Raw genomic sequence first — 14,665 nt, forward strand, 5'->3', positions numbered from 1 at the left:
TCGATCAGAATGTTGCAAAGGTTCTAAACACATTTCCCAGAAGGTCTTGGGTTTATTTTTCAGATACAAATGTATACAGTAGTGCAAATTTCCTGATGATTTCAATGCAGTCCAGCAAAGTCCAACAATTTGTTACAGCAGTATTGTTAGAGATAGGAGAGATTGGCAAAACGATCCTGACTTTATTATTTATCCTTAGTGGCTTTTGTAAAATGTGCCATTTGTCAAAATACAATCACAAGTGTAATTCCATGAATATCAGACTATAGCAAGACCAAGATTTCATGTTCTTAGTACTCTAAACAGACATGTTTGTAGTTTCTAACAGTAGTTGTAGAAATACAAAGCACAGGTATGCATACAACCTACAGAAACAAATCCACTGCACAACAACTGCAAAAACCGTTTCATTTGACAAAAAAGTGCAAACAGAATATTAAAAAAAACTATTGATTTTTTCTAAGCTGTATTGTAATCTCTTCGCTAAACTGTAATAACTTGTTACCTCTAACTCGCCCTGCAAAAATTTAAAATCAGGCTAAGCTGTGCTGAGAATACCTTGTTTCCAGCTAAATATGGCTGCTTTTGTTCTCACTGCATTTTCTCAGGTACAGCTAAACAAATATTCCGTTGGCTGAAAAAAACATAACAAGCAGACAGAAATATATATATATATATATATTTTATAAACATATATTGATGTGACAAATTCAGCAACATTTTTCAAGTTTTGTAAACCTTTTAAAATTCTATTGTCACGCTAATGAAGCAATTTCCATACTTTGCTGCCTTTAAAATAAATCTTATACACTGGAGAAAAAAGTTAACGCCGAACCTTAAAGACAAAACAAAAGTTTTTATATTTCTTTACAATGTAGAATTATGAAGTTTTAAAACCACAGATACTATCAAATTATTAATAAATTGTAACATCATACATATCACTGACTCACTAGGTCATTGTAGTATGACTTGAACACCATTCATGAAGTCGGTATTTATTTTACCATGTTGCCATAGTAACCAAATGCATGGCGCTGATAAAAGTATGAATTCACTGTGTGAAATACTGTTAAGGGCCGTTCACACCAGATGCGGCGCGCATGCCACCTCCTTGCGTGTCGCTCTGCAGTCGCCGCAGACCACAGTTCACAACGAACGGGTCGGGAAAGTCAGTGGGCGGTCTGTTGTTACATCACGGCTGCATGAATATATATTTTATAAAACCTAATTTTACCCCCCCCCCTCCTCCCCAAGACAGTGCGAGTTAAAGGCATCATTATGCATTGATATTATTGAGCATTATCCTATACAGATGATTAAAAAATGCAACTACTGCCACCCGATCATATCAGACTTTTTGGGTGCGGACGGAGGGAGGACTGTAAACGCAGCAACAATCAGTGGTACTTTGCATCTAACAACACAATACCTGGAACAATGAACAGCAAACAAAACAAAAAAAAGATAATTGCGATCACCCTGAATATCATTGGCTGATTCAGGAGCTCCGCTTTGATGAAGGCAGATTTCAAACCTACTTAATGTTGTATTATACAGCTCTGGAAAACCAGAAATCAGAACCACAAGCTTTTCCTCTATTGTCCTTTTTTTTCTTCCTCGTCTCTTACTTTCCCCTGATTGGTGGCTGGTAGTTTACATCACGGTCCCACTTCATTGCTGCTTCCCTCAGCCACTGCATGTGACCGCCTATATCCACTATATCTCCCATGTAAACCATTTAAAATGTTTTAAGTAGACAGAAAATAAGTATTTAAATATATTCGCTGTGAATGCACTTTAAAGTCAAACAGGCTGCGTCACCAAACCAGTGAGAACACAGTATTACATTTGAAGCAATTACTAAATACAGTGAAAGTCAGTCAGTTACTTACCATTGCCTAGTTAGTATCCTCTCATCTCAGCTCCACCGTACATAGGATAAAGCATCTGGGCTTGCAGTTATATTGTCATGACACTCCAGAAAAATCGCACATATCTCTTCCAAGACCAGGCATTTTAAGCTATTTGTCAGCATTCGACCAGCTGTCTTAGTCCTGTTCACCCAAGCCTTTCTACTAAACTCTTAAAAGTGTGCATATTTATATCGATATGTTAACCGCCACACAGCTACTAACTTACTTTAAAAATGTTATTATTATTAAAATCCGTTTAGTCGAGGCCGACTTTCGGTCACTTTATGGGTCATCATTCTCCACGCATTTCTGTCTTTGACCGCTTCTTTCAGATCTTTCATGTGCATGTTTGTGTCAGCCTTGATTGTGTCCAGCCAGCGGGTTCTCTGACGCCCTCTTCTTCTTGACCCACTGACTGTGCCGAGCATTAATGCTGTTTCTAGGGAATTAGCTCGCATGATGTGTCCAAAATATGAGAGCCGCTGTTTCGTAATTTTTCCCTCTAACGATGTTTGTGGTTTGACACGTTCAAGGATCGTCTTGTTTGTGACCATTGCCGTCCATGGTGTTCGCAGCAATCGTCTCCAACACCAAAGTTCAAAAGCATCGATCCTCCTTCTGTCGGCCTTCTTGAGCGTCCAGCTTTCGCATGCGTATGTGGAAATCGGAAAAACGATTGCATTGATTATGCGAGTCTTTGTTGCTATGCTGATGTCTTTGCTCTTCCATATTTTTGCCATTCCCTGCAAGTGCGATTCTGCGTTTGATTTCTGGTCCCGATTCGCCACCTCGGTCGAGCTTGGATCCAAGGAAGAGGAAATCTTGGACTGATTCGATTTCTTCATTGTCAATTGTCAAGTGGAGTGTACCATTATCTGCTGTTGTCATTACCTTTGTTTTCTTGATGTTGAGGTACAAACCCATGCGCTCGCTTTCTTCTTTGACCTTTCGGACCAGATATTCTAGGTCTTTTTTACTCTCTGCGAGCAAAGTCGTGTCGTCGGCGTATCGAAGATTGTTGATGTTCCTCCCTCCAATTTTCACTCCGATCGGTGATTCTTCCAGATTACATCGTCTCATGATCGAAGCGGGACATGGACTGATCTTTTCCACTCTTTGGGCCACGATTTGGTCTTCCAGATCAGTTGGCAAAGCACTGTGAGTATCGGGATCGGTATTGGCTTGAGTAGTTCGGCTGGTATGCAGTCGATGCCCGGGGCTTTCCTGCTTGGGAGTTCTTTCAGTGCCCAGGCTACCTCCTCCTTCAGAATATCTGGTTCTTGCTCGATCGAATCTTCCTGACTGGCTGATGGACTCGGTCCGTTTCCTGCATATAATTCCACTGTGTACTCTTGCCACCTCCTCTTAATTTGGTCTTCATTCTGTAGTACTTTGCCATTCTGATCTTTGATGGTCGTTGCTTTTCGGGGTGCGAAAGGTGCCCGTGCCTGCTTCACATGGGCAAAAAGCTCACGGGTATGTCCTTGTTTGCTTGCAGCTTCCAGTTTTGCGCACCGTTCGTTCCAGTAACGCTCTGTGGCAGGCTGGCGAGTGGATAGAGGCCCAGAGACAGACTGCAGTTCAAAAAATAACTATTTTATTATAAATAAACAAAAATAAAGTGCACAAGGGCAAAATAACAGATACTCAAACACAAATAAAGCAAAAACAAAACTCACAAAAATAAAGTTTCCAGGCTGGGCAATGTCTTCACTGGATTTAGAAAATTCAAAAACCACAAAACAAACACCAACCTGCTTCCTCAGCTCCCTCTCCCCAAATGAGAAGCAGAGGCCTCCTTTTATATCAGGTGGCTGGGCGCTGATTGATCGTTAATCAACCTAATCAACTAATCAACCCCAGCCACCTGAACATAATAAACCCAGGCAGGTAGGGGAAGTTAACCCCATCCCTGCCAATTTCTAAAGAGCAGAGCTTTGCTCTGCCACACGCTCCTTATCCCTCCTCGCTTCTCTCTGAAATTCCGCATTTAGCAAACTGAATTCGAGCCTCTTGCCAGTGGCTTTGGCTGTTCGTCTTTTGTTGGCGATTTCGATCGTCGCATCCGAGAGCCATTGTGATCCTTTCACTGGCTTTTTGTGCGGGATCAGTTGTTCCGCTGTGTCCATTATGATCGATTTCATTTCTTCCCACAATTCGTCCGGGGCTTTTTCAGTTGTGCTGAGTGCCTCAAATCTGTTGTGTACCTCAACCGCATATTTTGCTGGGATGTTGCAGGTGTCAAAACGTAGCTGTGCTGGTTGCCTTTTGTTGGTGTTGAAGCGGAGTTTGACTTTCGAGACCAACAGCTGATGGTCGGATCCACAATCTGCACCGGGTAGCGTTTTGACTGCTTGCACTGAGCTCTTCCAGTGTTGTTGGCAGAGGAGGTAGTCGATCTGGTTGCGATATTGTCCATTCGGTGTTATCCACGTGTATGCGCGGCGTTTAGGCCGCTCAAACCACGTGTTTGCGATCAGTAATCGATTTTCTTGGCAGCACTGAACCAAACGGTCGCCAGCCTCGTTTTGTTCACCTAGTCCGAATTTGCCTACGACTGGTGGTTCTCCTCCAGCGCCGACTTTTGCATTGAAATCCCCGCCAATAAGGATGATGTCTTTGGCCGGGACTTGATCGATTGCTTGTTGGAGATCCGAATAAAATTTTAAGATATCCTCTTCTTTCGCGTCGGTGGTCGGCGCGTAGACCTGCAGGATTGTGAGCGAGCGAGGCTTCCCGTGAAAGCGGGCGGTCATGATTCTGTCGTTGACAGCGTTGAAACATTGAACGGTCTTTGCAATTTTCTTGTTTGCAATGATGGCTACTCCATTGCGTCTGATGTTGTCATTCCCGGAGTAGTATACCGTATAATCATCGCTGTTGAAATAGCCGCTTCCTGTCCAGTGGAGCTCGCTGATACCAAGTATGTCGATGTTGAGTCGTTCCATTTCGGTTTTTATGATGTCCAATTTGCCCGTATTCATGCCACGGACATTCCAAGTTCCGATGTTGTGAACCTTCGTGAGACGCAGACGAGTTCTTTCACATGGGTCTGCATCAGCCGACCGGTGTCCTGGTGGATTTGTCCCGTCCGCGTCATAATTGCCTGAGCTATTCGAACTTCGTCCTTGTCCTTCCCTGGTCGCTTGTTGGGTGCCTTCCGGCCCAGGGGGCCCACCTTCCAGCACCATGTTTGAAGACGTTTCGTTGTGATCCATAAAGTATTTCGGCAGAAATAGTGGGGTAGTTTGCCATTGCTTTCCCCACCCCTCCCCATTTTTCCGGGCTTGGGACCGGCGTGTAGCTGCTGCCAGTCACACGGCTGGGTTAGTCACACGGCTGGGTTTAAAAATGTACATTAAAATAAATATCTGTGACTTTTGAACAGACTTTCAAGAGATCAGTGCCAACAGCTTCGCAAGCTGTCAGTCAAACGTGACTTGCACATGATTCGTTGTGTGAGAGGAAGATCCCACCCAAATATTGCATCACAATTGATTCTTTGATTTGATTGGCTAAAGCCTGCACATTTAAAAAAAATAGCTTAATTTGACTTTTGCCTTTGGGGCAGACAGTTGACGTTTATTTTTTTTTTTATAAATGTACTTAAACTTGGCATTCACATAGACACAGATTTAGGTGGGCCTGTGTGCAACCTGGGTCCCCACCCAAATTTGGGACTGTTCAGTTCCAGAATATGTATTGTGAGTTATCACTACCCATCTTTACTTTAAAAACTGACCCGACACACAACTTGAGGTTTTGAGCGCTGACGCACTGTTTTTAATTTAGAAAATAAACAAAAGGAAAACAAAAACCCAGCTCTCTTCGAGCACTAACTACACGTTTCAGGAACCTACCTAAATTACCAGACCGGTTGACAAAACAGTAGACAGTTTCACACAGTACCTTTGCAAATGACTGAGCACGCTCTCAATCGGGCTTCTTCCCACAGCAGAGCCCTGCATAGACTGCCTGCTGTTCTTAAATACACCGCAGCTGGCTGCAATTTGCAATTTTCACCAGCTGACAGTAATTAACAAAACAATTAGCAATAATAAACTTAATTAACAATAATGCACATTTTAATTTTTTTCACAGGGCCTCATGCCCTGTCTCACAGTATGAACAGACGCTGCCTAGTTATAATGTAGATGCTTATTCCTCTTTCATGCAGGTGATTGTTATCATGTTCTTTCGCCTGTGGATGATGGGAGGATCGATGCCTTTATTCTCTGAACAAGACAACCCAGCATCGTTCTCTCCACACCTACTCACAAGGTAACATCACTCACATTTGAACCATACACTGAAATACAGCCAGTCTCCTGGCCTGGAGGCAGGCAGCTGTGTGTAGAAAATATCCAGCTAGTTTTTCATTAACTCTGGGCCGAGCACCAGCTTTGAAATACTCTTCTCTTCCTGGGTGATAATACTGCAAAGCTTCTATTTTTATTATTATTATTATTATTATTATTATTATTATTATTATTATTATTATTATGAATAAAGCTAAATTTGGATTTGCTCATGGTTGCACCAAGTGCACAGTTTTAACTAAGTGTATTGACTGTGAAACTATCATTTATATATTAAGGAAAAGAAATGCACAAACAGTTGGAGTTTTCCCCTTCAGGGGTGATTTATTTACATGCTTATTAACTATAATGAAGAATGATGGTATTATCATCCCACACCTGAAAGATCTTTAAAATAGACCTGGATTGATATTGATAAGATCTCATGTATGTAGTTCTGTAGTTCTTTTAGACCTGCATTGATATTGCTAAGAGCTTGTGTATGTAGTTCTGTAGTTCTTTTAGATCTGGATTAATATTGATAAGATCTCATGTATGTAGTTCTATAGTTCTTTTAGACCTGGATTGATATTGATAAGATTTCATGTATGTGGTTCTGTAGTTCTTTTTGACCTGGATTGATATTGATAAGATTTCATGTATGTAGTTCTGTGGTTCTTTTAGAAACTGGATTGATATTGATAAGATCTCATGTGTTTGGTTCTGTAGTTCTTTTAGACCTGGATTGATATTGATAAGATCTTGTGTATGTAGTTCTGTAGTTCTTTTAGACCTGGATTAATATTGATAAGATCTCATGTATGTAGTTCTATAGTTCTTTTAGACCTGGATTGATATTGATAAGATCTTTTGTGTTTAGTTCTGTAGTTCTCACTATTCAGAGCATCAGTTGTGTGAAAACTGGCTTTTTCTTCAGGTGTTCATTAGACTGCTTTGACTCAATCCACATGCTTATATTAAGTCATTGGAGTAGAATGCATTTTTGACATCTTTGGGTGGCTGTTTTTTGGTGCCAGGAAACAATGAGAGTTCATTTTAAAAAGAGGCAGATTTTAAAATAAAGAACTCCTTGATTCAAAGTATTGGTCTGATTGGCTATTCGACATTGTACTTATATGTTAGTGGCTGGGGACCCCTGAAAGACTGGGATACAAATGTACTAAAGAAAACATTAGAAACAGTGAGCTATGAGTGAAATCCTGGCTAAATCATAGATATCCATAGGAAGTATTTGTGTAGATCTGTACATCAACACAAATCATTTAATATTTTTTCTAATGTTCCAGGACCTTATATTATGCGTTTGTAATTGAGCCGCTGGAGTTCCTTAACATCCACATGTGTTTCACATATTTTACTGCCAACGAATTGTACAGACATGAGGTCATTCCACTTCAAGTGAATGGGAAAGCAATCTCTCTCAATTAGAAAAAACACCTACCATTTTTAATCGGTCTAGTTTTTTCACATGATACAGTACTGTTTAAAGTATGTGCAGTGGTTACAGTGTTATCTTAAAAGGCTACATACTAGTTCATTTTGAAAGGTAATAGGACAATGGCACAATAGGTCACAGTTTTTGTAGCTAGGGGAAAAAGCTTATTTGGACAATGATTTCAAGCAGTAAAAAGAGTAATTAATGTTTATTTGTTTAAATATGAATATTGTAGTGGTCAGAAGTAATTTTATCCTCTCTTCTAATCACTTGACCAAGGGGTCTCGGGCAAAAGTACATTATGAAATAGGTTGTCTAATTCTTTAATGGTAATGTAATGGGTGTTACCACAGCACCATTTTGAATTGACCTGGCAGTTATTTTAATTTTAGTACCTCACATTTTTTTGGTTAAACTGGTTCACTTGCACACATAAAGTAAAATATATTTCCTACATTTTGGTTCATTTAGTTACGTGCATTGCAAACATGCATTGAAAGATAGCTCATTACGGTTATCACTGTCATTCAAGACCCACTGCAAACAGTTGTTTTGCACTGAGGGCTGAACTTGCATCAGAGCATTGTTGGTGGCTGGCTCATGAAGAGAATATCAATGCAAACATCTACTGTGTGTCCTCACTATTGTTTACACCTCAATAGTTTCAGCAGCTACTGTATACTTATATTTTTCGCAACTGCCAGGAGACTCACAAGTAGACTTATTTTGTACGCTGTTTAAATTTGTTATTACAGTAAATTAGATCAAATATGTATTACAGTGTTTCTAATTACATTATATAACTTGTACTCTTTTTGAATTGCATATTTGTAATCAAACTGATTTATCTTAGACCAACCCCCTTACTGTACAGGGAAAGTTTATCTTTTTACTTTAGTGTATACAGTTTTACCACAGCGATAACACAGCTGCCTATGATGTATGGAAGTTGTAGATATAAGGCGGTACTCTATTTTAGTGATCTAAACTTGAGCCAATCTAACAACCGGCAACCTTTAATTCCGTGTATCAGGTGATTTTCTGAATACAATAAAACTGCAATGAAAAAAGTCTTCAATATGTCAAGATTCTTTGGATCATTAAATAGACCTTATTATATTGCTTCACCAAATTAAAAAAACGAATTTAAGTCCTGTTAAAAAACCGACTGCAATTAAAAAAAGAGGCTTTTTATTACGGTGACAAGTATAAAATAATATGTGGCATTTCTCCTGTTCTGTCTTTAGATTCCTGACTTATTCGTACCTTCTGGCCTTCAACGCCTGGCTTCTGCTGGCACCGATCGTGCTGTGCTATGACTGGCAGGTGGGGAGCATCCCGCTGGTGGAGTCTGTGTGGGATGTTCGAAACGTAGCGACAGTCCTTTTTGGAGTTGTGATGATATGCTTGTGCCTACATTGCCTTACATCACTGCAGGTAATTTCGTTTGTCTTATCTTTTTTTTTACGCTGATAATAACCGTGAAAGTAAGAGCCATTCTTGTATTATGTACTTTTAAGCACTTGACTACTGTAAAGTATATAAAGTACTGTATATGATTCAGACAGGGATATGATTCTTATAGTGATAATTTTGACATTATAAAAGGGTTACAAACACGATTGCCATTTTTTTAAATGTATTTTGGAGGTATTTGGCTAGCAATACTGTTTTGCCAAGTTTCATTTTCTATGAAGTAAACTCTCCATTTTATTAGTATTTGTGCTGCTTAGAGAGTGAGGTGTTTTTCTTTTGATATTGTGCCTTCAGCAAACTAAACAGCAACGATCAGTTTAATTTCAGCCGATTTAAAATGTCAACCATCTATTTTGTATAATGAGATGTGAATTTGAGTCTTCCTGCCTCCCACTTAAAATAATGAAAGCAGCACAAATTCATAGGTTTCAGTAAATTCTCCCCAGTCGACAGCTACCATTGTGAGAGGAGCTGTGAAGTAGCAATTACCGTCGTCCTTCGAATTTAAGATGCGCTTTTTTAACCACTTTTTGCATCTCAAAAATATCCTGCGTCTTAAATTCGAGTCCAGTATAGATGCATGTGTTAAAATCACCAACAAAAGACAACAGCAACATGACTGACTGCCAAGAAAAGACAACAAAGGTGTCTGCCAGAATACACAAGCAGCAATGTGACACTGCTGAGAAAAAACAAACCAAGCTTCCTGAGGAATTCCAAGAGAAAAAAATGTTAGCATTTCTAACAAACAGTACCATCTTGGACAGATCGGAAATGCTGATATATGCTGTATTATTTGACATGCCAAGCAATGTCCAATGCTGTTGTGGTTGCTGGGTTACATGTTGTGTCATGCTTGCTGTTGCCAGGATGTGTGATGCCGTAAGTGAGTGGTGGTATGTGAACGACAGAGACGCCATCTTAAGTATTATACAGTGCTGTGACAGGGTGGTGAGTGGGGCAAGGAAAATAACACACAAAATGCAGAAAGCAAGCCACCCCTATACCAGCAATGGTGTACCAGCAATGGTGTACCAGCAATGGTGTAGGAGAGTCTGAAAATACAGCGGGTTGCACTACCAAACAAATAACACTCCAATAACCACAATCTTCAGTGCACAAAACTGCTATGTGATCTAAGGGAAAGTGATCCAATGATCGTGTGCTGCTGTGCTGTGCAGTGAGGCTGTGAGTTGTGATAATGAGCTGGCTCCATGGCTGCAGCTCCCAATCTGCTGTCTATCTACAATCTACAATCTACAATCTCAGCATAAGGAGCCGTACTCATGTAGCTGCGTCCCCTTTATACTACCCAACTCCTCCCTGCAATCCGCCCATGCCCTAGTTTCTCCAGTTGCTATCTGCTCCATAGCCGATCACAAGGTTTCTGCCTGCAGTCGAGTCAGCCAGTCCACGGGGAAGCATACCATTCACCTTACCCAGCGCCCTTTCTGGTTGGGAGGAGATTTACAGCTTAGATTCTTTCTCTCTTTGTCACAAGTGCGCAGCACAATAAACAAGCTCTACGGTTAATCTAAAACAGTCACTGTTTCGGGTCAGTGTTGTACGATACAACAGCGTAATTAAGGTTGTATCTTTGTCAATTTTTCCTCGAATTGAGGGTGGTGAATTTGGGCTGCGTCTTAAATTCGAGGGCGTCTTAAATTCGAAGGAATGTGGTATTAGCACTGCTAAGAGGCCAGATGAATAACATTCTGTGGTAGCTTTTAATTTAGATTGTTACGTTTAGGTACAATGAGTGGGAGAGATTTGGTTTGCGTAGAATTGGCTTTGTTTGTACTGGGCATGGACAGATCAAGCCGATCTAATGCTATTATTGGATATACTTTTTGGTTTATCTGGCTAAACAGTCAGAGTCAGAGAAAACTAACAAATTAAAACCATTTTTCAGCCTTCAAGCCATTAAACAAAATATGTGAATTTGTAAAAAGTTATTGGCAATGTGAGCTATCTTCTGGTGCTATTAAGGTGTACTACATCCTCATTGATGTCTGGGGTTCAAATCGTACATCCATCACCGCCATTAATGCAAAATACCTGGAGATATTGTGGTACCTGGAGTAATAGTACATTTTGTTTTGTTTTTGATAGGCGAGTATTTTACTACATACAAATCACTGCTGCAGGCATTTTATAAAAAGAAAGATTGATCAAATAAAAGCATTCTGTGATCCTTGGATCCTTATATCAAATGAATGTTTTGTTGCAAAAATTATTCTATATTTTTATTTTGTATTAAGTCAGACACTGAAATATTGTGCTGAGCTTTTTTTTCTCCAGAGGACCTTTTGCAATTACTTTGGTATTCAAGACAGCGAATACCTATGACAGCAGACAGCTTAATAGAGTCAGGTGTTTTACTGTTGAACAGGGTCTGATTGCAAAACCCTGGGCAATACATTTAAAGCAGTAATTAGTTTATCCCCTGCTCCCTGATTTAAAGAAAGTTAATACTGTACACCAGCTTACACTTTATTTGAACTCCTAAACGTGTTATACCTAGGGCTTTTCATTTTTTTGGTTTTAACCGATAAAAAACAATAAAACACCCCTGATGCATTGACCCCTTTTAATTGTAAAAAAAAAAAAAAAAAAATACACTTTCCCAGTGCAGTTGGGCAATGTCCCTCCTTCCTGACTTGTCTCTTGCATTGATTTGTTCTGATTAATTCAAACCCACCCCAACTACTGAGTGGCAGCAAATTCCTACATTTTGGTTGGAGGATTGTAACACACGTGCAAGATTTAAAGCAAAACTACAATTAGAAACATGTTCTTGCTCGCAAGATTCAAAGCTGTAGTACAGTTCGATAGGGAGTTGTTACACACTTGTGGAATTTAAAACAGAATTGCAGTTTGTGGCAAAATGTAAAAAAATGCCTAAACACACAAAAACCCCAGAAGAATATACCCGTGACCATGAGGATTTTGTTGTGGAAGAAAGCAAAGGAAAAAAGGTGTTGAAGTGTACTGTAGAGTTACTATACATATTGTGACAGAAAAAATACCGTAGTGTTTGAGAAAGTAACCGAAAATAATAGTTTCATACAGGTAATATATAGTGTTCCACATTTCCGTTTTTTTACTGAATTTTGAAAAAATTTTACTGAAAAATTACACAATTTTTTTTTTTTTTTTTTTTTTACTGAACCTCAGTTTATGTCAATTTGTACCTGTTTTTTGTTTTTTACCATATTTTCATGGTACCATTTTATAGGAAATACACAATAGTTTGATTAAAATGCTCTTTTATTTTGACTCTGAATCCTTGTATACAGCAGTCACGTTTAGATGTCAGAGGATAGAGAATTGGTTCTCTGTTCACAAACACATTATCACTGAGTCTGTTGGCCAGTCAAAGTCTGATTGTTGTGCTGGGCATAGTAACTAGCTTGATCAAAAAATAAATTGGAATACTGACAAGAACATGTTATATTGGATGTTATATAGGAATGGGGAGAAAATGTAAATCAGTTAATAAATATTCAAAAGAAAACAAAGGTTTCGAAGTACACAAAAAGCCAGGTAGCAAAAGTAGCCAGATGAGGCAGAGGATGCACAAGGCTGCAAATATTGCTGCACTAAAAGGTACATGCTCATGCCAATAGAATAAATGAACATTTATGTTTGGTCAGCACAGCGCTTGCCCAAACATTCTCCAAGTACCAGCTAACTTGGGAAGATGTGGCCTTGACTTGTACAGATTCTGCTTCATCATACAGGGACATTAATCAGAAACCAGAACTGCTACACATCATATTCCACATGTAAAGTGTGTATACTGATAATTTTCCCTCCAATGTTTACAGATCTTTCAATTAAAAACACATTTTTACTGATTTTAACATTTGTAAAATAAACTCTTAAGTATATAAAAATGGAACACTGAGTACATAAAAAGCAAAAGCCCTGAAAATCACAAGCCCTAGTTATATCTTTTGCTATTCATGATGACTTTCTACACTGTTCTGATGTCAGACAGTGTGTAATAAATTCCTGTCTATGCTTTGAAAACCAAACTTGGTATCACTTTCTACCATGCTTTCTTTTAAATTGTGTTTAATATTTAACAATAAGTGAATTTGACTGGAATGAGGTCATGTCGAGCAAAGTGTTCCTGTGAAAATGTAATTTAATTACATCAAACTGTATAATTCTTTAACATTAGCCAGCAGGATCTGTAGACAGAGCTGTTTATAATTCATACTATGTCTACTTTTTAAACATAAAAAAACTCAGCATTATACTATAAGGATGGACTTGATCCTAAAACCATTACAAATGCATAGTTGTACAAATTAGAGAAGAATTCTGTACTGGTATCAATATCTTGGTTTTCTTTGACATTTTATGCAATTTAATTTCAGTTATCTGTACAAGGATCTAAACAATTTTTCTTCAGGTGTAAATGAAGAAATTAAATTTAATACATTAGGATAAGCAAATATAAATAACACCTGTTTATTTAAATTTCTGCTCACATCTTAAGAAGAGACCTTTGAGATCTTGAAAACTAGGTAGGTTTGTACTGTACTGTGTATAACAGATAATCTAATAAACAGTGTCAACTCAGTCAATGTTTTTTATTCTTTCATCACTCCAAAATGTAGTGTTAGGTTATTTTGACTTTCAAGCATCATCTATTGCAGGGTCATCCTGAAAACAGAGTGTGATCTGTTTTCCAGCATTGCTGTAAAGTACATTCAGTAGCTACACTGAGAAAATTGAATTGAGTTATTATTACTGAATGGTCATTTAGCATCAACAACTGTTGCTACAGTTACTTACCACAGGACCTTGGTTTTATGTCTTATCCAAAGGACAGAGCACAAGGAGTTTAATGACTTGCTCAGGGTCACACACAGTGAGTTAGTGACTGAGCTGGGATTTGAACCAGAAACCTGCTGATATCAAGCCCTTATCTTTCCTCACTGGACTGTCAGACCTCCCAGACTTGCAATGCAATTCTAAATTCTTCCTAAATTGTCTTCTCTGTCTAGCAAAAGTTTTCAGTTTGTTTCATAGCCTGACATGCACAGCCAAGCTATGAACTCATGACCTTGCAGTGCTGCAGATATAAACTGGTGCTGTAACAGAGTTCTGGCTGTCATTGAAAACCTTTTTTTTGAGAGTGGAGTAGAGGTTGAAAGTTCAGAATTTTCTTGATTGGTTCAAATCATGAGGTCAAATCCTCTAATTAATGCAAATAATAATAATAATCTTTATATAGCACCTTTCATAGTGGACCACCATCACAAAGAGCTTTACAAGATACAAGACTAGGGTGTGTGAACTATGCATTGGCTGCAAAGTTACTTACAAGAATGTCTTACCTGAAAGATGGAGCACAAGGAGGTTAAGTGATTTACTCATGATCACACAGTGTGTCAGTGGCTGAGCTGGGATGTGAACCAGGGACCTTCTGGTTACAAGGCCATATCTTTAACCACTGGACCACACAGCATCCGTAATTTATTTTCACCACAATTTAATATTGC

The 14,665-nt window shown here is 39.0% G+C and overlaps 1 protein-coding gene across 1 annotated transcript in view; it reads left to right on the forward strand.

The window, feature by feature from the left end:
• Nucleotides 1-14,665, forward strand: part of LOC121319641 (protein O-mannosyl-transferase TMTC1-like) — a 94,943-nt gene that overhangs the window by 38,518 nt on the left and 41,760 nt on the right. The window contains exons 6-7 of the mRNA XM_041257271.1: nucleotides 6,094-6,197; nucleotides 8,918-9,107. Coding sequence (XP_041113205.1) covers nucleotides 6,094-6,197; nucleotides 8,918-9,107 — 294 coding nt within the window. The remainder of the gene's footprint in view (nucleotides 1-6,093; nucleotides 6,198-8,917; nucleotides 9,108-14,665) is intronic.

The sequence above is a fragment of the Polyodon spathula genome, chromosome 8, assembly GCF_017654505.1.
Source record: "Polyodon spathula isolate WHYD16114869_AA chromosome 8, ASM1765450v1, whole genome shotgun sequence".
Taxonomy (NCBI): domain Eukaryota; kingdom Metazoa; phylum Chordata; class Actinopteri; order Acipenseriformes; family Polyodontidae; genus Polyodon; species Polyodon spathula.